This window comes from Protomyctophum bolini (assembly GCF_963924005.1).
Source record: "Protomyctophum bolini genome assembly, chromosome: 21".
Taxonomy (NCBI): Eukaryota; Metazoa; Chordata; class Actinopteri; order Myctophiformes; family Myctophidae; genus Protomyctophum; species Protomyctophum bolini.
The window spans coordinates 25,738,538-25,763,571 of NC_137882.1; the positions used below are offsets into that span (position 1 = coordinate 25,738,538).

Here is a 25,034-nt window from a genome sequence, read left to right on the forward strand (position 1 = left end):
CCACGTAACATTCGCACCTCCACACCAGGGCCTACTGTATACCGTGTCGCTCTGAGCCCATGTAACATTCACAGCTCCGCAAGTAGCAAGCTCAAGTGACTATATGGCCAATCACATTGCGTCTTTTCCAGGACTTATCAATTAAATTGAAAGCAGCTTTATTGACATGAGAAAACAAACGTTTACATTGCCTCTGATTGGCCTATACCGAACGTCCGCTCTGTGACGCACACGGAAGCTTTTGTGACGCACCTCTCTGTAAGATACAGATGGCCCAGAGCCGAAGGAGGCGTCTACCTTTCTATGTCTATGGACCGAGCAACTGTGACAGGGATATTTTCCTGTAAAGTAATTTAATTGATCAAATCAGTGTTTGATCTTGCATACAAGTTATTTGACCTTGATGATTAATTTACTTGAGATTTCAGCTGTAGCTTAACTCTGACCGTGTGTATAAAGTGAGTTCATTCTACGTGATGTGAATGCTCTGATGAAGGCTCATAATAGCCCAAGCGTTCATTTATTGGTGTGTGCCAATAAAAACTGTGGAAATGTGAGTAGGCTACTTGAGATTATACATCATAACCCATCATTGCAAAATTAACTGTATATTGATTTAGTAATAGGGACTCGTATGCTGTACTGTTAAAGTATCGGGATAGTTATTACATAATGTATGCATACAGCTTGCTAATGGTCATCTGATGTGCGTTCTCTTGCTTCTCAGAGGAACGCAGTAGTATATGGTTGCTGTCAGCTTGTTAGTTATTTTTAATATTTTCTATTGGTTACATATTTATAAAGCCCTCGGACAGACTTAACCCCTTTCAACCTGGCACCCTATTTTGGTCATGTCAGTATGGGTGAAAAGTTTCACCGCATTGAAATGCGAGCGTGCAGAGCGGCTGTTTTCACTACCCTTGCGTGATGCAGTGTCGTACGATGAAGTACAAAACAGGGCATTCGTTTCCGCCCGACAGCAACCGATTGTATAAGTATTGGGACGGTTGTATTTTACTGTAGACTGTAATTTACATCATGAAATAAGCATTGGGTATAAAAGCGGCTTTGTTGCTGAAGAGGAGGACATCTTGAGACCATTGTCTCTGTGTTGTCCAAATGGGTATGGTTTCATGTGGTTGCCTGAAGTGGCGATGCAGAGAGAGGCACAGTCGGGGGTAACACAAAAAGGACGCCAAATATGTGTAAAGCTAGTGCCACATACCTCAGAACACAACGTGCATGCTCACACACACACACACACACACACACACACACACACACACACACACACACACACACACACACACACACACACACGCGTGCGCGCACGCACACAGTGCGTGGTGACACCTCTGTCTTTCTATTTGGGTACTCTGTTTATGGCAAGTTTTTAGTATGTCTCTCACGTAAATGCTTTAACTGAAGATGCCGTTTTCAGGGATATATAGAAACAGTCTGCAGTCTTAGGTATGCATGGGAAAATGCTTAGGAAGGATGTGGCGACCTACAGTATATTGTAACACTCTCTAAATAGATGGCCAAATATGTGTGAAGCATGAGGTATAATCACTCCACCACACACACGTATCCACATATGTATACACATGCATACACACATGCACACACACACACACACACACACATGCACGCACACACCTTCTGCAACTATACACTTTCTTAAATTAAATCCAGCGGCTGATTTATTCACGCTGATATATGTCATGAAATTATGGCCAACTGAATCACAAAGCGGGTTTATTGTTTTTTGTGCTTGTGTGCGTGCGGCCGTATACGTGCGCGCGTTTGTGTGTGTGTGTATGTGTGTGGGTGTGTGTTGTGGGCCCAGTGATTACCATGCACGACATAGACAGTAGCACTGTGACAGTCTCTCTGCATTCCTGTGGTCTCTCACTGGAGGAAGAAAGGAGTGAAAGAGAGAAGAGAGAAAGGGGGAGAAGGAGGAGATAGAAAACAAAAGAAAAGCATAGAGGCATGAACGTATAAACATTATATATGGGGTGTATTGGGAAGACCCAGCTGAATACCACATGGGCGCAATATGCCGTCTTCAGCGTATCCCCCCTATGCATGCAGTTTTCCTGCTATCCGTCTGCCTGTCCCGTTTCTCTCACTGTCACTATCAAAATACAGCAGCAATGCCCCAAAACACATTTTTAACACTGGGATATTAAAGTAAATCGATTCATTGGAGGCAGGAGAAAGGTTCCACCAGGTCAGAATTGGCTGAAAGTGGACTAACAAATAAACACTGTATTTTACTATGAAGGGATAGGAGAAGAATGCTGAAGGTCATCTGCTTTATTCAACCATGTCAAATGAAAAAGTAAGATATGTCCTCTTTTTTTTTACCGACAAAGTCAGAGAGAGAAGGATGGTAGGGCAGTAAATTGACCCTATATGGGAGTAAATTGACCCTATATGGGAGCCAACCCAGGGCAAAGCCAGGAGGGGAAAGAAGCGTACCACCTATGTAGACGTGCTGCGGCGCAACAGCTTGGCTGACAACAATGCAGAGCTCAAGAACCTGATGTTGGATAGGGAATTGTGGAGGGCAGCGATCCAGGAATCCCCATTTGGTGACTGTTTGCTAGACCTCACTCTGGCAGCAACTAACTAACCAAGTAACTAAGTATACTCCCCCTCTCTCCCTCTTATCTTTCCTTCATCCCCTCCCCCCCTCTCTCTTTTCTTTCTTTCCTTCCCTCCCTCCCTCCTACCTTCTTGTATGAATTTGTATCTTCATGGAAGGCCACATAACATGTTATTCATCTGTCACAGAACCTTTTCAGCCATCCGCCAGCCTTCGTCAGTGTATGTCGCCAAAGTGCTGGATGTGACAGATAACGGCTCCCAACCCCCCAAAGTGTTGCAAATATAGCCAATCTACAACCTCATAACGGGTTGCAATGCGCTGGGCTTTGCAACCTGGGTTATTTCAGTTTGTGACACTTTCTTCACAAATGGTGGCATCTAGGATAACGTTCCAGTAGTCACTCATAGCAGTGCAAACAGAGAACACATAAGTATGATCCATCTGGCACAGAACCCATTTGACCTTTCAGCTTCCCCAAAGTGTTTGTTCCCAAATTGCTGGATGGCCAAAATGTGGAAAACCTCTGTCTGGAACCACGCTTTCTCCTCAGTGGGTTGACCAATTGATTGCACATGCATGGGCATTGACCATTGGTTTCTGAAGACTAACAAAGCCAATACTCACTTTGCCCAAATTAAAATGTATTTATAAAAAAAGAAAAAAAAAGAGGACCCTGGCCAGACTATATCGAAGTGAAAAACAGACGAATGTAGCGAATCAGGCTGGATTCCAGACTATGGACTATGGAGTAGTTATAAATACATTAAACCAAGTGAATGCATTATTCCTGAGTGTGAACCTTCTTCACAAAATGGTGACAGACATCTAGGATAATGCACCAGGTGGTCAGTCAGAGCGCTGTGGCGTATTCTGACACCAGCCAGTCATATCATGGTCTGCAAACCACTACAATGTGGCAAACACACTTTTTTCCTCGCTCGCTCACAAACACAATACGCACTCCATGTGCACACACATGCACCAACAAACACATAAACACTCCTGGCTCAACTGTGGGGTAATTACATCCCATGGAAGCCAAACCAGCCAGAAGTGGATGAACAGAGCCAGCTACGTTCCTGTGTTGTTTTGTTTGGGCCTCTAGCTAGCCTATCTCTCTTTAACTCCCTCTCACTTTTGCTATGATACACTGATACAGGCTCCAGCTGGATTCCAAGGTGTGTGTGTGTGTGTGTGTGTGTGTGTGTGTGTGTGTGTGTGTGTGTGTGTGTGTGTGTGTGTGTGTGTGTGTGTGTGTGTGTGTGTGTGTGTGTGTGTGCTCACTCGCGAGTGGTGTGTGCGGTGTGTGCACATGCTTTTGTCCGCGTGAGAGGGGTGGTGTGGGGTTAATTGATGGCGTTGACCAGATCTGACCAGCCCGGTGACATCAATTATACACCCAGCTGTATTTGTGTTCTCTTTTAGCGTGTGTGTGATGAGCACAGCATTAGGACAGCTGTAAAAGCAAATGTCCCGAATCTTATGACCACCATAACTCAGTAGAGAGAGAGAGAGAGATTATGGGAGAGAAAAGACTCAAATGATAGCCAGGAAAAGGGGGGTCATTAGAATGAGAGATCAGAGAAAAGAAGTGGTTTATAAAAACTACCCTAAAGCATCACATTCAATAAGGAGAACACACTAATCACACAAATGTAATAATTAGAGGTCTGTAAAGGAGCAGACGGCCCGTTCCCATGGCCTGGGACACATTCCTGCAGCCTTACATCAGTGATGATATATGTCAGTGGTTCCGTGGGGACCGAAATGAGATGTCACCGTGCCTAATTGCATTTGAACACTTTTAGCTGTGGAGAATGAGGTGTCACTGTTTGATGTATCGCCGCTGTCCAGTGGAAAGTCTGGAAACTGTTCACTTTTCAGGATTGGAACTGCAAAAATTGCAAAAATATATTTTTAATTATATTTTTGCTACTTGTGTAGGATAGCTTCAGCCCGACAGTGACAATATGAACTTGTCTTCCAGGGTTTACACATGCCACAATGTATTAGCCTGGCTAATAAGCCAGACCGAATGTGATATTAGTCTGGCTTATTAGCCAGGCTAACAATGTATGCCAATTGCGATGGTGGTAAATACTAAAGTAAATATTCAATTCAACAGTACAAATTACAGTACAGTACAGTATTTCTATTTGAAATGTAGTGGATGCAAACACAAATTTACTCAAGTACAGTACTCCAAGTAAATACTCAAGTACTTTAATTACACCACTGTTAGTGTGTGAAATTGTGAATATAGCATAACCATGGTATTTATAGAAGATTTAGAAGAGTTATTTGTCCACAGAATTGTATGTTTCTCTACAGACATAAGCTTGGAGATTTGTCTGAATAAATGTGCGTCTCTTGACACAAGCTCTCTTAATTCCACGTGGAATCCCTTTCCAAACAGCTCCAGAGTGCCAATCAGCGCTGAGCCCTGGTGGGATCACCCAGGGATTCTGGAACTCACTCAGGAATGACATCAAACATTCCATTGACACCTCGCGCCCGACCCGCCCGGCTCTGTGTTTGGATATGATGTCACCGGGAAAACCTTAGCAGCACTCCATGATGCTAAAACAGGGGTTCCAAAACTCCCATGCTAAGGACCCCCCAAATTGCCATAGTCACTGGCCCCCCATGTTGTGAAATGGCGGTAGGTTGAATGTGGTAAACTTACACAATCTTATGAATTGAATTTGAATTTATAATACAGTATAGGTTACTATAGGCCATGCAATGCCCGTTGGGAACGATGCATGTCCAAATATGTTGTTCAGGCCAGTCTGATGTCAGTAGCCTACTATGATGTCATATTGACGATCTAGGATCTCCATATATGGAGTTTTATGTTTTGATTTCGGAGATCCACTGATTTGATTTAACCAATGTCGTACCACACGGGTTCATGTGTTTGGTCCGACGGAGCATTGGTCCGAACGACAACCTACCTCAAACCCTCACCCTAACCCTAACCTCCCCCGGGGCAGCACACCTAAACCTAACCCCAAACCCTCTCCCTAACCCTAACCTCCCCCGGGGCAGCACACCTAAACCTAACCCCAAACCCTCTCCCTAACCCTAACCTCCCCCGGGGCAGCACACCTAAACCTAACCCCAAACCCTCACCCTAACCCTAACCTCCCCTGGGGCAGCACACCTAAACCTAACCCCAACCCTCACCCTAACCCCCTCCGGGGCACCACACCTAAACCTAACCCCAACCCTCTCCCGACCCACAACGCACCTCGGACCAATGCTCCTGTAGTGTCCAGCCACTTGTATTGCATAGGGTACCAGGATGTTATACACTGGTGGGTCATATGTGATTAAGTGGTGGTGAACACTGATTACATGCAATGTGACTGTGAGTTGATGGAGTATACAGAACGAGTAAAGACTACAAGGCAGCACTACAGCTCCTTCGAACCAATGCTCCGTCGGACCATAGTATGCCTCCCGCACCACACTTCCTCAGGTCTCCAGCGACTGAAGACCAACTTAATTTGCAGTGTCAACATTCTTACATAGCCTGAAATTGTATCCAACTTTATTGTTGTTGTTCCCAAAGCTGTTATTTGCCCAAAAGAAAGGTTTGGTGTGACCCAAACAACGGTCTCGCTACACCCTATGTTTGGGAAACAGTGGGATGAGAGGCTAGAGGATAGTTCACCAGGTGTCCTGCAGACAGACGTCTGAGATAGTGAGGAGAGAGTGGAGCAAAGCTGGACACACGTGCACTCTCTTCCTGTTTATCCTTACACTGATCCTCCTGATGCCAGAGAGATAAGATAATCCTGCTGCCATAGTGTGTGTGTGTGTGTGTGTGTGTGTGTGTGTGTGTGTGTGTGTGTGTGTGTGTGTGCGCGTGCGTGTCTGTGCGTGCATGTGTGGTGTGTGTACCTCCCATTCTACCCCGGGTGTTCTGCTGGACCATTTGGACATGCATGGACGTCATTTCTTTTTAATATGATTCTAACTTTTCAATATTTCTTACAAGACACAGTCTAATGTCTCTTACAGTAATTTAAATAAATGTATTTTAACTTATCCATAACCAGCCTTTATTTGTCATAATGTGAGGGAAGTGATGAAGTTAATATGAGAGTGATTAGCTTGTGCTGATTGAACGGTCGGCTGCCATATCTCCATATCTTCCCTTGGGATCCCTTGGGGAAACCTTGCCACCAAACACAGTTGCTGCAGATGGTTCGCTAGGAGTCTGAGCAACACAGCAGACAACAGTGACCTTCAATGGTTCACAGAATGCCTGCATATTATAACCCCAACAATGGTGAGACATATGCCAGCAACCCATTGAACCAACTCTTCCCTCCACACTGTTAGGGAATCCTTAAAATGTTATTCTCTTGTTCTCCTGTTGTTGCCCTCTTCATCCAGCCCCAGATGCCTTCCCAGTTAGATAAACAACAGGCAATGAAGAGAAGTCCTAATCTATATTTATGTGGTTAGTTCTGCTGGTAGCAAATGCTTCTGCATGACTCGTTAACACTGCAGAGTAGACATGCTGGAATGTAGGCTTCAGGGCTTATTTGTAACTTCAATGTGAAGCAGTGGGGAATGCATGGATCACTGCTCTTGCTTTTGATGAACTGCGCCTCTGGCAGCCATTTGCATCAGTGCATTATGATCTGGGATGCTGATGTGCAGTTATGTTTTGGGTAGGGTCATTCTGCATCCCTGGGCAGCATGCCGACCAAATGTTAGATAGATAGTAGCCTCAGAAACCCAGACGTATAGATAAATCTAGTTAAACATAGATCTTTCTTTCTTTCTTTCTAATCAATAACATTTTCTTGCTACTATTAAATTAAGCATGCACTTGCTATCTGTAAATATGCGCGTCCGTGGATGTCACATTCACGCTCCTGTATTCTGTGCCCGCAGGAGCATAAATTCAGTCTCGCACCTGCACGCCTGTGGTATGCGATGAAACCACGTCTTCCCCCGTTTGGCTGAAAGGCATTTGCCTTTTTGGTTTCTATAGACATAACAGTGGCTGGCTTTGGCTTATCAAAGATTGCTTGCCAAACGTATTCTGTGTGATGCAGAATTTGACTAGGCCGATACCTCTTGAGATTTCCCCATGATAGGCTATATCAGCTTTCTCATCACTACATGTTCTTCTGAGCTTTTATTATATCAATGAAAGTGAAGACAGTTAACCATTTAAACCCTATAGACTTATACTGTACATGAGTTGTCTCTAGGCCTATAGTGTCTTTGCCATAAATAGCAGATTTTTATGCAATTGTAATTGAGTTTTCTGGGGACACCCAGGACCCTGTCAAGGTCTCCCGGGGGTCACCCAGACCCCACTTTGAGAACCACTGTAGTACAGGGCAAGCCCTCTTCAATGTGTCAGTGTTTAGACAGAGGACTGTCTCTATGTCTACATTCCTGCTGTAACATTGTTAGCTTTTGTATAGCTCCTGTGGAATGAAATGAATTAGATTGAGACTTAAACTGGTTCAAAATGACTCTAGGTCTACTTGTCACTAAACACTTAACACTCTTCCTCTTTTATTTTAGGGGAGGTTTTCTTGTCAGTTTGAACCTGTGTGTGTTTAAAACACCTGCACACATTGTCTATCATTAAATGTTTTGATTAATTCAGTACAAAAGTATACCCCAATGTAAACAAGCCACAGGCTATCTTGGATAAATCCTTTTAGACCGTGTATGGAAGTATTGTACTGTACTTACTACTTCCCTATGCACAGCGCTAATGTCCATGCAAACTGTTAATAAAGTAGTCAGTCAGTCAGTCAGTCAGTCAGTCAATCAATCAATCAGACAGACGAGAGAGGTGGAGAAACAGAGAGGTGGAGAAACACAGAGAGAGAGAGAGAGAGAGAGAGAGAGAGAGAGAGAGAGAGAGAGATCTCTCCCCCGCCCCTTAATTGTTCAGTCTCTCAGTCTCCCTTCTGTTTGTTCCATGTCCTGTTCCAGCTGTGTGCTACATTGACATTCCTCTCACTGAGTCTCCTCCACACACAAGTCGTCGCCATTGGCGGTGCGGTGGCCAGTGGCGTTTGAGTTTTAACGCACACACACTGTCACACACCGTGTGTTGGCATGTTCTTTTTACGCGTCAAAAGTCTCTCCTGCTGGACAAGCACCACCACCAGCTGCCGTTGAACTTGCGGTGGGACAATCTGCAAGGGGCGCGCTTCAAGGCGCCTGGAATGTGCTGCAGGTCTGGGAGGAGGAGGAGGAGGAGAAGCCTGGAATGACACTACTATACCAAGAGTGACAGACAGCTGACAGGTCTGGCTTTAAACGGCCCGGGGACAACCTTTTGGCGACTTGCGGGACAGTGGGACTTCAAGTTAGCCTCTTAATGCTTAATGCCATGAAGACAGAATTGGCCGGTCCCTCTTCAATTATGGTAAGTCTGCTAAGTCAGTTTGTGTTTATAGGGTAACTAGATTGGTGGTGTCCGTTTTATGGCGTCTTTAAATTTCACTATTCAATATCCTACCCGTGGTTTTATAATGGCCTGTCTGAGACTGAGACACAGAACAGCACATTGACAGACTGACGGATTGACTAGATTTCCTGAGTGAAAACTGCTGAATGGTCCAAATGGACGGATTAAACATTTGATGACAGACTTCGTTCTCAATGAAAACAAAACAAGGCAACTTTCCCATCGCGGATTATAGCCAGTGCGTCAGACATTGATTGTGCTCACACTGGTTCTGAGTCCAGACTCAGAGGACAAGCCTGGGCTCGCCTCGCACGACGCACCAGTGTTTGGACTATATAGCCTACTTGTTTATGTTGAACAGTGTCAGTTTGTCTAATAACAGATTTTGTGAGTTATTGGGCGATTTGGGCCGACACTATAGTGCCGCTGAGATTCTGTCTATGTAACATCAACGCAGGTGAAAAACCCATGGACTGGTGATCAGCTGCACCATTGCACAATGCAGCCTTCTTCTCAAAAAGTAACTAGAAACTAGAAAAAGTTCTCCTCGGAGCTAGGTCTCCGCCAGGTCAGGTAGGTTATAGAGCGCCGAAGTCCTGACGTCACTCGGGGTCATCCATAGGGTCGAGGCTAGCCATGGCATGGAGAATAACATTATTGGGTCAAATCAAAATCGTCTCATATCAGAATTAATTGTGTTCAACAAAATAATCAAACTGTCTCTTCTCTGCGATATTGTCGGGGAGGTGATCTGTATCGAGACAACAGTCGATCAGTCAATACAGTTCTAAACAGATGTTTAAAAAAAAAAAAAAAAAAGTCAATACAGTTCTAGTGAAAATGTAACTAATTCGGCAGCATTATAGTGTTTTCTTGCATCAGTTGATTCTTCATATTCATAGCCTATTAGTGAAACTGCCGCCTGCCGGGATGATTTGTTTATTTTTCAAACACAGTTTATCTAAGATTATAGATTATAATACAAATAAAAAAGTACACAACTCCGTGGCATAGCGCCCTCTGCCGATATTGACGTTAGACTTCGGTACTCTATTGTGGGCCAACAATGTTTGAAATGCATCGGCCTTCATGGTGGCGCTAAAACAGAACTTTCTGGCAATTGGACTCATGATTTGAAGATTTTGTTCAACGTGAACCACTCATATTCATTCATTATTTGGTGGAAAGAACATTTTTGAAATAAAAAACAAAGAAAAAAGTGAACCACCACAATCCAAATTAGCCAATCAGGATGATGGAATATCGGACAGATCTGTCTTCATCATATGACCCAGTGTAACACTTTACATGATGTTTGGACAAAATCTGCAGGAGTTACAAGCAAAAATGTGGTTTTGCAAAAAGTTGCACCCTGGTGGCACTATAATAGGCCAATGTGAAAAGGGTGGGTGGCATTGCTTCCTCGACCTAGTGGGAATGTGCGTGCAAAGTTTCGGACATTGTTCGTGATTTGAGGCATTTTGTTCAAAGCGAACCACCCTGCTAGCACACTGATGACTGCTAACCCTGTTAGCAGTCATCAGTGTTAACCGTTGAAATGGGAACTTGAGAGAACTGGTCCCGTTTTTGTCCTCGTTTTACATTTTAGAACCCATGTCTTAATCACCCTTTATATTTTAAAAACATTTCTAGTCATTCATGATTCATGAACAATCAAGGAATAGCATTTAGACATTTTACATGTGTGACTGTGGCTCAAGAGGTAGAGCAGGTCGTCCAATGATCCATGGGTCGGCGGTTCGAAACCCGGCTCCTCCTGTCTACATGTCCAAGTGTCCTTGGGCAAGACACTGAACACCAAATTGCTCCCGATGTGCTGGTTGGTACCTTGCATGGCTTCCCCTGCAATCGGTGTATGAATGTGTGTGTGAATGAGTGAATGTAATGCACAATCTATGTAAAGCGCCTTGGATAAAGGCGCTATATAAATGCACCATTTACCATTTACATAACATTTATAGCAGATTCATTTTACCCCCCATAATATCCTAAAAATACAAGTTGAGTCAACTAAAGAATACAGGCAGACAGACAGACAAGTATAATTTATGCTTCATGTTAATTTCCCCCCAAAAATATAATAGTGAATGTGGTACACCAACATTTAGGGGTCAGTTTAAGCATTTTTCAGTTGAATTCTTGAAGATATACATACTCACTTAAACGCTTATGGGTCAGTTAATGGTGAGTGTGGTACACCAAAGACTGAGATTGGCTGCAGTCAGATACTGCACATTTCATATCATCTTACTACATCATGTCAAATTGACCCACTACACAAGCAGCAGCTTCTGTAAATCCTTGTCTGACTGGATTATTATGTGGACTCGATATTGTGGCTGATCAGATTTGTTTTAACTTTTAAGAGCCTGCTTTCCCCATCTCATTTAGCATCCCAGACCCTCTCCGAACACTATAAGGATTCTTGGTCAAATTGAAACATGTAAACATGTGCTCGGTTGGCCCTCCAGATGTGCTTTCACAGAATGCACAGGGGAAATGGCATAGCAAGATGCTCATGCCTGTGTTTATAGGATATCAAGATGATGCGGAAGCCAAGAACATTCCGTGTTGTTTAAGTCTTAACCACTTTCAGGTGTACCAATTTGGGGCATGTCATTTTAGACGGAAATGTAAAATGAAATAATCAATTAACAAACATTTCAAAAAGGCAAAAATATCAACTATACAAGCTCACAACAACTCATCACTATGACTGTGACACGTTTGTGAGCTTGTGGTATAAAATAAGTACATAATATCATGGCATAAGTGGTTAAATAGAGTATTATTAGTGGCTTTGCCTCATTCCACTGATCTTCCACTGATCCACTGGTCTGGAGTGTCAGAGTACAGTCAGCTGCTGAAACACCACAAACTGCTTCTAATGTACCCAAACGTTTGTTCAGCAAACCTTTATTATCATTACTGTGTGTGTGTGTGTGTGTGTGTGTGTGTGTGTGTGTGTGTGTGTGTGTGTGTGTGTGTGCGTGTGCGTGTGCGTGCCGTGTGTGTGTGAGCGTGTGTGCGTGCCGTGTGTGTGTGAGCGTGCACGTGCAATGTCAGACTAGAGCTCATTCAGTGTGTGTGTGAGAGAGAGAGGTTGAATTTAGGGGGACGGACGTATAGGCCTATTTTAACGTAATCACACATTTGGCATAAACATTATAATTACATAACCATACAATATCATGAGTAAATGTCCAGAAAAGGGCAAAGTACGGGTTGCCGCTAGTCTCACTAAGGCATAATTGCCGTCATTACATCAGCATTCACCACAAAATGAGAAAATAACCATCAAGGTTTAATCAGGCTCATCCTCTTGACAGACCCACGAATATCACCCCAGGCACCAGCTATACTAGCCGTGTCTGTCAGTTATGAAGAGAGTGTATTCACAGTCATAATTCATAGTTCCATACCGTATGCATAAAGTGATAGTGTGCCAGTGACATGGTCTGACAGCCTGTCTGTTTTTCTTTATCCAATACTCTTTTGTTCGTTCACACACCGTCTCCGTGTATGGTATTTTTGCCCCTCTCTCTCTCCCTCTCTCTCTTGTCAGTTTGACCATCACAAAGCTTCTCACCATGTGAGATATCTCGCTAATCGGGGTCATATGTCCCTCTGCTAATTCATTCCTTAATTCCTTAATTCATTCATTAATTCATTCTCTCTCTCTCTCTCTCTCTCTCTCTCTCTCTCTCTCTCTCTCTCTCTCTCTCTCTCTCTCTCTCTCTCTCTCATATCCGGCCAATTGAAAAGCCAAACATTGGTTGATCCCCTGCCTGTGGCCGTTTAGGTAATCTGGGCTTTTCCAACGACACACACACACCCAAGACACACAGACACACGGCACGCACATACGCACACACGCACGCACAGTGAGTGAAATTCAGATTTCCTCCTTCCACCTTAGACTCAGCTGTGATAACAATGGAACGTTCTTTCCTGTGAGGCGGACTTCTCATTCCCTGGCAGTACCAAACACTACTGGGGAGACTGTGAGTGAGGGAGAGAGAGAGTCAATACCGGTGGAAGTTTGTTATGGTTGATGACGTATTGATTACCGGTTCAGGAACACCGGGACAGTAGTACTCACACACACACACACATAGGCCTACTATACAGAGATTATAGGCACACACATTGAGACACACACAAACATGGAAGATTCAAGGGGTTCTTCTTGCGTGGATAGAAGACAGAGACGCATTTGTGTCCCAAAGGTCATTGTGTGTGTGTGTGTGTGTGTGTGTGTGTGTGTGTGTGTGTGTGTGTGTGTGTGTGTGTGTGTGAAATTAATGAAAGTGTTCTTGAAGGCAGTTCTCCCATGAAGTAGTGAGGACAGGACAGGAGAGGCTGTGGTGGAAAAAGTACTTGCATGTTTTACTTAAGTAAAAGTATCAGTCAAAGTAAAAGTTCGTAATTAAAAATGAGTTTGAGTAGAAGCACTAAAATATTGGCATCGAAATGTACTTAAAGTACCGACAGTAGAAAGTCCCCAATGTGCAGAATGTCCCATTTCGCAAGTTTTCTAATCTTTTGAAAATGGCAGATCTACAAGCTTAGAATGTGTCGCCTCACAACGCATTGTGAGCTCGTAGATCGGCTATTTTCAAATGGTCAAAATCTACTAGTAACTAAAGTTTTCAAATAATTATAATGGAGTAAAAGTACAATATTTCCCCCTAAGATATAGTGGAGTAGAAGTAAAAAATATTAACAATTGGAAGTACTCCACTAAAGTAAAAATATCTCAAAATTAATTTGTACATAAGTATACTGAGTAAATGTACTTACTTTACACAACTGAGGAGAGGAGAGGAGAGGAGAGGAGAGGAGAGGAGAGGAGAGGAGAGGAGAGGAGAGGAGCGGAGGAGGGGTGGGGAGACGACAGAAGAGTTCAGAGGAGAAGGGAGGGGAGGGGAGGGGAGGAGCGAACGAATAGGAGACGAGCCTGTCTTCAGTCACCCTGAGTTGTATTTGAGGGACCCTTAAAGAGAGGGACTCCATATTAAACAGCGTCACTGTGACACAATGCTGCCTTTGTCAGGTTGTAGCAGACAGGAATTTAAGAAAGGGGGGGGGGGGGGGCACAGAGAAAGAGGGAGACGGAGACAGTGTCGGAGGGAGAAAGGGGAAGGAGGCAAGAAAGATAAAGACACAGAGGATGGAATATATTGTACAGAGAGAGAGAGGGGGGGGGGGGACAGACAAGAAAAACATACAGTAGAGAAAGGAAGACAATGGACTGTGATAAGAAGGGCGAAAATCTGGCTGAGGTAGACAGTTGAAGTTTATGCTTGAAATAAAATGAGAGACAGAGAAAGGTATAGAGAGAGGTGGGAGTAGACAGACGTTTCATTTTGTGCAAGAACACAAAGTACATTATGAATACTTTTATAAATGACAGAATAGTGGAGATTGTTGACGTTTTTGACTTCATTGTGTGCATACAGTGCGCACTCACGCGTGCAGCGCTGTGCACCCCTTTTCTCTTTGATCCCATCTGTACAACAGCTGAGTGTCCCCCCCCCCCCCCCCCCCAAAAGAAAAATACCATGCATCTGGACACAGGCACATAGAGAGTCTGAGAGAGAGAGGGTTACCCTGGCCTGTACTCGCATCATAATAAGTGACCACCAGTGACAAATAGACTGCAATCATGAATTTCCATTTGTCAGGGTGACGATGACAAAACAAGAAAAAGTATGGACTCTTGACAGCTCCCACATGTTTTATGCAAAATGTTATCTATAACTAACTATAGCTATTGTAAAGCTGAAATGAAACAATATTTATAGCTAAATAATCATCTAAAATGTTATCAGGAAAGAAAGAAAGAAAGAAAAAAGTAATTCTAAATGTCATTTCTTTGGTTTGTTTTTGGTTTCTTTTATGTTGTATCTTCAACATATACTTGGAATATATATCAATAACCAAACATAAAGTTATGAGAAGCTATTTTAAACGGTGAAATCTAGATTTCTCCCCCACAGGCTTCTTACTTTGTCCAAAAGAAAGGAGACTGCAGGTGGCTTTTGGTGGGAGCGTTTTTTAGGCTTTGGCGACTGCAGTGACTTGGTGACTTGGCCAAACGACAATGAAATGGCTCTCTTGATCCGAGCGCTCATAGGCTCAGAGAGAGAGTGAAAGAGAGAGTCAGAGAGAAACGGGCTGGTAAACAAGAGGAAATTTCATCGTTCGGGAAATAGGGAGAGATCTCATAAAGAAGAGAAAAATATGTCAATCTCTTTCTTTTTTTTATTATCCCAGATTGTTTCTGTTAAATTCAGCCCCTTCTTCACCTCCTTTAATTCATTCCGTTCCCGTTTTCCTCACATTTCTCTTTCATCCTTTTCCTGGGTTCCCACTCTCGTGTCCCCCTGTGTTGCTTATTTCCTTGTTATGCCATCATTTCTTTCCTTTTTCAGTGATTAGACGACATCATTCTTTTTTCTGTGACACATCTTGTTCCACGTTCTCCAAACCACATCCCCGGACAGATTAAATTATCTTAAAAGTCAGTGATTTAGAACACACATTGCATTCAAAGTCTGCTGCTGGGGCTTATATTTGTAGTGGTTCACATGCTTTTGCTTGGTTTGTGTGTGTGTGTGTGTGTGTGTGTGTGTGTGTGTGTGTGTGTGTGTGTGTGTGTGTGTCAACAACGATGTTAATCATCAGAGTATGTTTTGCATACTTGGAAACATGTCTGGAGGGGAACTTAAAAAGTCAGGAACACACTGTGTGTGTCTTCATTTTTTGAGCCTGCGCTCTCATACAGGTAGTGCGTGCGTGCGTGTGTGTGTGCGTGTGTGTGTGTGTGCGTGCGTGCGTGCGCGTATCGTATGTGTGAACCACAGTCTAAATACCTTAACCTCCAGCCGTCCCTAGCTGACAGCCCATTGTCTGTGCTCTGGCCCGAATCACTGATAGGATCAACAGAGAGAACCTGAGAAACCTCGGAATGTGAGAAGAGGAATCTCTTGTGGCACGCTCCTCTCTCCGTAGCGCTCTGTCCCCGGAGGGGCTCCTCTGACACACTCTGCTCCGCCACATGCATGGCGGGGCCACGCACACACTCAGACGTGCCGGGACCTGCCCATGCACGCCTGCACGGCTTACCTGGTGCATGGAGGAGAGAGAGAGAGAGAGAGAGAGAGAGAGGGGACGGGGGACTTTAATGAACAGTTTTGAATGATACAACAGAGATAGAAAGCAGAGGGAGAACAAAATATATTTTGATGCCAACACCTTTGTACTTTTTACTCAGTAGGCCGCCGGCGGCCTACATATTGAATTTCGGACTTTTACTTTGATACTTTTACTTAAGCAAAAATAATTGTAGTAAAGTAATTGTAGTTTTTCCACCACTGTATCTGAGAGTGCTCTAGGAGAGGGGGAAGGTGATCTAGGAGAGATGGAAGGAGGCATATAGGAGAGAGGGAAGGTGATCTAGGAGAGAGGGAAGGAGGCATATAGGAGAGAGGTAATGTGACATAGGAGAGACGGGAGGATCGGAGTAAGATGCAGTGAGAGAGTGATGAATGGGTGTTCTCTAACGAAGTTGATTAAAAATAACAGCAGAATAAGGAGGGATGGAGAAAGAAGGGTAGATGAAAAGGAGAGGAAGAATTGATGTTCTTTTAATGAAACAAGTTGATTAAAAACAACAGACAGGGCAGAGAGGGAAAGGCGGAGTGTTGATAATGATCAAGGGAGGAAGGGTGGATGAGAAATGGACAATTGGAAAATAAAATGGGAGATGAGAGACAGGTAGGCAGTGGTGGAAAGTAAATTAAGTACATTTACTCAAGTACTATAGCCTACTTACAGTAAGTACACTTTTGATTAGCCTACTTTTGCTTTACTTATTAACATTTTTGAAAGGATTATAATTTTACTTTTCACTCCACAGCTCCGCAGCTTTAGTTGCTAGTTACTTTACAGATACTTAGATTATTAGACTATTGATTTTATTTTATTTAACACTGCAGTATAAAAAACAATACAAAAATGGGAAATACGTAGGAAAGGAAAGGAAAGTGCTAGGAGGACCAAAGTATTTCTAATTTTCTATGTTATGTTACGCTCCGCTCCGTAAGAACACCAGGACCATACCATAATAACTCAACACAAAGCAGTTCAAAAGTTTACAAAAGGTTTATTTAAAACTGAACAGGCAATGAATGAGTTAAGGGACGAATGAATGAACTTACAAGTAAAAAAGGAACACTGAATGACCAAATGAATAAAGAAGTAAATGAATGAACTTCTACATTTGTGAAATAATGAATATTAATGAATGTTAATGCTATTTGCAGTCCTTCCACCACTGCAGGTAGAGAGGTATGGGAGAGAGAGAGAGAGGATTTGACCTCCATTTTCTCTGTTAATCTGAGACGTTCAGGTCTTTGTCCGCCCTGTGTCGTCAAGTGTGCTTGCTTTGTCTACATTGGCAAAAAACCCTCTTTGTGTGTGTGTGTGTGTGTGTGTGTGTGTGTGTGTGTGTGTGTGTGTGTGTGTGTGTGTGTGTGTGTGTGTGTGTGTGTGTGTGTGTGTGTGTGTGTGTGTGTGTGTGTGTGTTGGACAGAAATTGGAATGTGGGGGCCCATATCTTTGTGCGATAACAAAAAGAGCTGATGTGTGACTATGAATGTTTGTGTGTGCTCATGGCGATGGATATGAGGGTGCCTAATTGTGTTTGTGTGTGTGTGTGTGTGTGTGTGTGTGTGTGTGGGGGGGGGGGGGGGGGCAGTGAGGGTGTGAAAGCTGTGAAGGAAGTGACCTCAGAGGACAGGAAGTTGCGCTCAATTAAAGGAAGCGGTCAGGAGCTGACAGAGATTTGCACTTCCTCCCTGAGAGGAGAGGAGAGGAGGGGAGAGGAGGAGAGGAGAGGAGAGGAGAGGAGAGGAGAGGAGAGGAGAGGAGAGGAGAGGAGAGGAGAGGAGAGGAGAGGAGAGGAGAGGAGAGGAGAGGAGAGGAGAGGGGAAACTTATTGGATGGCAGAATAAAGAGGTAACGTCAAAGAGGGCATGCAGCACATAGTTAGAAAAGTTGAATCAAATTAGTAATAAAGGAGAAAAGATTCCACTGTTGACTGACATCTGTGTCGGATCACAGGGCGGAAGAGGGCAGATAACAGGGGAGAGACAGAGAGAGATATCGGAAGGAGAGGTAACTAACAGGACGGGAGGCGGAGATGTGGTTTCATATACACTCTAATCAACTCTGTTTTGGTGAAGGACATTTAACTCGCCCGTGATTCAGTGAATACGTGCTTTCCCCTGTGTGTGTGTGTGCGTGTGCAATGAGCATGTTTGTTTTTGTTTCGTTCAAGTGTAGGGTTGGTTCTGGGATAGTTGTACTTGGCACTGGATCTGAGTATTTACTCATATCACACACTTGCACAAGCTTGAAGCATTTTGTTGTTGTATGTATATCATCATCATCATCACGTTACTCTTTAATGTTTGTTTTCTCTCACGAACAACTCTGTGTCTTCTAATGCTGAAAAGTCCATATGAATCACTTATTAACGGCGACCAAACTTTATAATCCAAAGTTTATTCAAGATTTCAGGGTATAGAGTAAATCAGATAATATAGCAATATATGTGATACACCCATACAGGACATACCAAAAATATGTACATAAATGTCATAACCACCATTATGCAAAATATTGTGGTAGCATAAAATAAAAATAAATTGTATAGTCCTATACTAACAGGGAAGTGACACTGACAGTTATACAAACCACATATAATTCTGCATTCTTTGGCAAAGATATTTGGTGTTGAGGGTAAAAAGCAGCGGACCGAGCCCTGAGGGACCCCATTCAACAACAAATATAGGGTTTAAGTAGTTACGTAGGCTTAAAGACATTGTGGATGTTCATGCCTCTGCTAAATGCTGGCTGGTGTACTACAGTGCTCTGAAGTTTATCACAGGCTGTGACAAAAAAAGAAGGAAAAATGGCAGATCTACAAGCTCACAGGTCTTCACATTGTCATTATCACTACTTTTGCCAGACACCATATAGTACAACAATTGAATTACGTGGATAAAAACAAACAAAAACAAAATGCTGCTCAGATGAAATGCTGTCATGGAAATACAAAAACGACACTTGAAATGATGATGACAGACAGTCGACCACATCAATGGTATCCTGTCCATTATAGGTGCTTCTATTCAGGTACAGGTAACGGCCTCTTTATTAGTACCTTATGACCCATCCTAAGTAGGAGCAGCGGGCAGCGCTACAGGACCCGTGCCTATGAGGCCATTCAGTGCCTTGTGGTTTGAGGGCATGCCAGTGGCATGTGCATAACATGCATGTCTTTCATTGGGAGGAAACCCACGTGAACACAGCTGACCACAGGCACCAGATGGGGCCCCAGTGGGAGCCTTTTGCTGCGAGGCGACCGTGCTAACCACGGAGCCACCTTGCCACCCACACTGCTGTACTGTCTATACTCTCAAGCCCGAGTTATACTTGGGCTGCACACATCGTCGTGTTTCGCACCGAAAATAGCCGACTTACAAGCTCACAGTGAGGTCATAGATCACCTATTTCCGGTGCGAGACACCGGCGTGCAACTATACTGTAATTATAATTCAGGCGTCAATTGCTGTCAACTTTTACTCGCAGAAGAAAACAAACACCTTAAAACTAGAGATCAAGTTATATATTGTGGCTGGCGGGCAGAAACCTCTTATATTTTACCTTTTATGTTTTGTTTTATAAATGAATGCCCGGCCCCTACTTTGTCATACTACAGTGTCACGCAGAAATAGCAAAAATAGTACATCTACAAGCTTGTAGAATGAGTCTAAAATGAAACTTGAGAGTCTAAAATGAAACCAATTTGGTTTCATTTCACGCTACCAAGAGTTAGATTATTGTTAAACATCTGCATTACTTAAGTCTAGACTCTAGACAATTACAGAATGTAGAAGAATTGTTATTTTGATCAAAGTATATACAGTATATGCCTGTTACCTATGGTACCACTTCAAGAAATCATGGAATTGTGGACAAAATCGTATCCAACGACAACAAAATATTCTTGGGTTTGAGAGACAAAATCGCATCAAATGGTGGTCCGCTGATATGAAAGGTGTTGAACATAACGCTCTACCTGTACAAGTTCTGATGTTCAGCTGCTTGTCTCTGCGTATCGAAGCAAGTGGTTGTGACAAGTTGTTAGAGCTCATATCAAGATGTGGTTTTAGTGGTTAGCTCGCCCGTGGTCTCAAACATGGACACACACATGCACACACACTCACAGACACACACACACACACACACACACACACACACACACACACACACACGCACACACACACACACGCGCGCACACACATACTTAAGTTGCACATACACTAAACTAAACAGTGCCAGTCGGTGCGAGGGCAGGCCGTGTTCAATACTCCCAACAACTCGTGGGAAATGAGCTTCCCCGGAACATTCCTAGCAATTCCTCCCACTCCACACACCAGTGTGTGTGTGTGTGTTTGAAGTGGTAGTTTTCCTCTGGAACACTTTCACATAGGCTATTCGTCTCATGTGCCAGCTGTGCGTGCAGAAAAAAATAGAAAAATGCTGTGTGTAATTGTGTATGGGTTCTATTCTGGTGATGTCATCAATTAGTAATTAGCAATTCTCAGCACCTGAGCTGTATTGTTTTGGAGTTCTTTGGAGTTTTGGAGTTTGTCTGTGAAAATCATATAGCACTGACGAAGGTCTTAGGACCGAAACGTTTGCTTTTTAATTGCACTTTGAGCACAGAGCACTTTATGAGCATGATAAGTCTCAGTCTAAGGAGTTTTACTTCTATTTTCTATACGGTGAGCGACTTTTTCTGTCAAAGTTTCCATTATCTTTTTGAGACCACCAGAAAAAAAGGACGAAGAAAGGCAGTTTTCTCAGTGCTTCTGGGTTCTATGTACAAAATATTACCGGTATATGCTTAAATATGTACATATGTATACAGTGAATATATAAAAGCATATGTTTGTGTGCATATACAGTGTGTGTATGTAGCCTACATTATAAAATGCCTGCATGTGTGTGGGATATGTATACATTACATAATAGGTGTGTGTGGGTGGGGTGCTATGCGTGATTCTGTGCATATACATGTAATTGGGGGTAGACAGGCAACAGGTCCTTGGTCTCTCAATCATTCATGGACCTGGTTGTCTGGTGGAAGTAGCCCCAGCTCAGTGAATAATACACTGAGCTGCTTGCCAGACAGTAGCATCTGAAACGGTCCATGGCTGAGGTAGCCGGTCTTTGATAATCCGACCTACTGACACAATGCCAGGGCCAGTGCAATTATCCTGGATGGAGGGAAGCTCCCATATGCGTTGATGCGCCTGGCTGTCCGCACGACCATCTGCAGTGTTCATTGAGGGAACTGCAGTTCTCGTGTTCCCACGCATGGGGTCCAACATCACTCCACTCTAAACTGTAGTATAGTCTACAATCTTGTCACGTTGAGAGACAGGTTGTTTTCCTGGCACCATTGTGCCTGTGCTGGTCTTTGTTCAAGGTTCAAGGTTCAAGGTTCAAGGTTCTTTATTATTTGTCTTAGACAAAGGGCCCGCATGCAAGCGTAGCCCTTATGTCCATGTCGCCGCAGAGCAGTGCCAATACATCTTTCTTGCAACATCAAAGAAAAATAAGGAAAAGGGAGATGACTGTGTAGCCCCCCCCCCCCCCCCCCCGAAAGGCAGGCCAACCAACTGTCCGTCCCAGCTATGGGACCGTGACCGCTTCTGTTCTTTATTTTCTACACAGTAGAGACTGACACAGGAGTGGATTTTTTACTCCCACAGAAAAAATCCCATCCCGTCCCAATCCCGGGCCAGAGTCAAAACAAATCCCATCCCTTCCCACTCCTGGTAGAATCCCCATCCCATCTCGCTCCCACTCAAAATTACTCCCACTCCCATCACGCTCCGGTAGTTTGTTTGTTTTGTTAATTAATTAGTCATTAGGAATGGCAATGGATTTTGTGTTCTTTTTAGATTACTGTGTTTCATCATGCCGTTTTAATTAAAAAGATATGGTACCAGGAGTAATTCATCTGTGGTAATATAATGAGGCTAATTAATGTCATTCCCGTTAACTTTTCATGAACTTTTCCGGGATTAATACAATTTTTAATCCCATTGAATTTTGCAGGTGTCAATAAACAGTCTGTGTGAGCGCTATATGGACATAAGTACCTCCACTCATAAAGGCGCTTTCTGTGGACCCAGCCCTTAAATCATAGTCCTTTGTAACTTTGTAGCCAGCTGTCTGTATTGGCGCTCTCTCTGGCATTGTGTGTGTGTGTGTGTGTGTGTGTGTGTGTGTGTGTGTGTGTGTGTGTGTGTGTGTGTGTGTGTGTGTGTGTGTGTGTGTGTGACTGTGTGTGACTGTGTGTGACTGTGTATACACCATAGAGTTATAAATGTATACTGTAGCTCCAAAGCTATAGCTCCGCCCACCGTCCAGCTGGGTAATGGGAGCACGACCGCGGCTACAGATCCCATAGCCTATGGGGACTGCAACCGTGACAACCAAGAGCCCATAGCCAATGGCAAAACATGCTAATAAACTGCTTACATTTGTGGAAAGTGAAAAATGGCCTTCGTCCAAGTCATGCAGACAGACAGAGGGTGAACCGTCATTTTATAGGATAAGTGGTGTACATTTCATACATACATGCACACAGACATTCTGTACATGTCTATGAACATGTAGGCCTGCAGTGTCTGTGTGTGTTTGTATCATGCATGTGTGCACATGTATGTGCACTCGACGACCTTGCAGGCGTATACGAAGGCTAAAATTATGTAATTTAGATAGCATATTATGTAGAAATACCATTCTATAGTTAGTGTATACTTATCGTTTCATTGTACAGATATTGCACTGTTTGATGCATGTTAGGTTCTTGGCTTACTTCTAATCCTTGATGACTATTTCTATATATTTGATGTATAACCATGTGTTGTTCTTGCTTACTGTAAAGATCGTCTGCTAAATGCCTAAATTGTAAATTGCATGTGTGTACACTATCTACTGTACAGTACTGTATGTGTGTACACTATCTACAGTACTGTATGTGTGTGTGTCTTACCTGAGTTCTGTCTCTTTGGACTCTTTGCAGGACTCTGAGATGATGTTCCAGCCCGAGTCAGATCAGATGAGTCCAGCTGATTCAATGGTCAGAACACACACACACACGCACGCACGCACGCACGCACGCACGCACGCACGCACGCACGCATTGTTGTAGGCTACTTCGCCCAGCAGATATGGGATTCTTTTGTCATTAGTCATGTTTTCAAAATCTCCGTGGGTGATTGTAATCGGTAGGAAGGTATGTGTCTCTGATGTCTTGGTACAGTATGGACAGATGGTTAGGAAATGTAACTCAGTTTCCACTTGGGTGCAGAGTCAGGTCTGCCTATGAGACACACACACACACACACACACACACACACACACACACGTTTACTTAGTTCACACCACGCATTGGCTGCGCTTAACTTGTAGCAAAATGGTGTTTGCCCCTCAGGGCTTACAGTATGTCTTTTTATTGATGCTTTTAGTAAATCCAGTACTATAAAGCAAGTTATCTCAAGACAGATAATAATATATACCATAACTTAAAGGACCATACTAGCAATTAACATAAATTATATACACTGTTCTGTGACCATAGATATCAGTTCACACAACTCCAAATGGAATGAAAACTACTTTATGAAGGTACGGTTAAGGTAATAGTAATACTTTATTTGAAGGGGTATACATAATGCGTGCGTGACACTAAAGCACTAATTACACCTGACCTGAAATAAATATACACTACCATGCATAAATGTATGTCCCATTTGGTGTGCCAAGTTGTTGGAAATCCTACACAGTATTGTTCCACATCTGTCATGACAGGCACTGTCATACACAGTTAAGGTCCCCACACACCGAGCGCGTTTGTCAGATTTCTAGCGGCGTTTCTCCATAGTGTATAACACTGGCAGAGATTTTAATATCAGCCTTATGAATAGGGAACTGTACAGTATGTCACTTTACTCATTATATTTCCCAACCTGTGCAGGTTGGCCAATTATATCACTTACTGTAAATCAAATTGTTGTCATTTTTGACATATTGAGTAACGGAGACAATGGCAATTGTCAATTGTCCTAAATTATGATATTTGGACGCTGTGTCAACATATCAGTATGAGTGTATGTCGACTGTTAACTATGTCCTTTGGCATTCAGTATTCAGGATATGTCAAAGGACCACAGGGTCCCAACAAGAGCTCAGAGTCGCGGTGTGAGATCACTGTTATTAACTTTGACATGTTGCATAATGAAAGGGCTTAGTCATTCGTGTCAATGACAGAGCCCTAAAGGTCATACGCAAAAACTGAAACAATAGTCTCTAAAACGTTCACTTTGAAGATGTCATGAGAACGAAAGCATCATGATACCATTAGTAACTTAGTGTTTATGCCCTCAGTTTAACTTTAGGACTTTAAAGTTTAGAGTTTAGACCGAGGGACTGAGACTGAGAGTACTTCATGATGGAACATGGGCCCTTCAACTCCGCCGGCAGAAATCCGAATAGCAAATGAAAAACAAAAGCATTAATGATCTAAGAGAGAGAGAGTCAGGTGCATTTATGTCTCATCATTTATTGTGCTGTTGGCTTGGAGTCGTCCTGTGCTGTCATTCCTGTCGAGAACAGTTACAGGTGAATGTATATGTCGTGGTTAATATAGCGTTGCTGATAATTGTGTGTTTGTGCGCTGTAAATCCTGCTGAGATGGAGGTGGCCATATATGTCTTGGGTAATATGCTGTTAGAGTTAATTGTGTGTATGTATGTGCACCGTAAGGCCTGTTGATATGTAGGT

At 43.3% G+C, this 25,034-nt stretch overlaps 1 protein-coding gene across 6 annotated transcripts in view; it reads left to right on the forward strand.

The window, feature by feature from the left end:
* The first annotated feature begins 8,639 nt into the window (after positions 1–8,639).
* phldb2b (pleckstrin homology-like domain, family B, member 2b) overlaps positions 8,640–25,034 on the forward strand; it is an 83,344-nt gene continuing 66,949 nt past the window's right edge. For all 6 annotated transcript variants that reach the window (XM_080793497.1, XM_080793495.1, XM_080793499.1 and 3 more), the window contains exons 1-2: positions 8,640–9,035; positions 23,275–23,331. In XM_080793497.1, the coding sequence (XP_080649623.1) occupies positions 8,988–9,035; positions 23,275–23,331 (105 nt within the window). In that variant the 5' untranslated portion in view covers positions 8,640–8,987. The remainder of the gene's footprint in view (positions 9,036–23,274; positions 23,332–25,034) is intronic.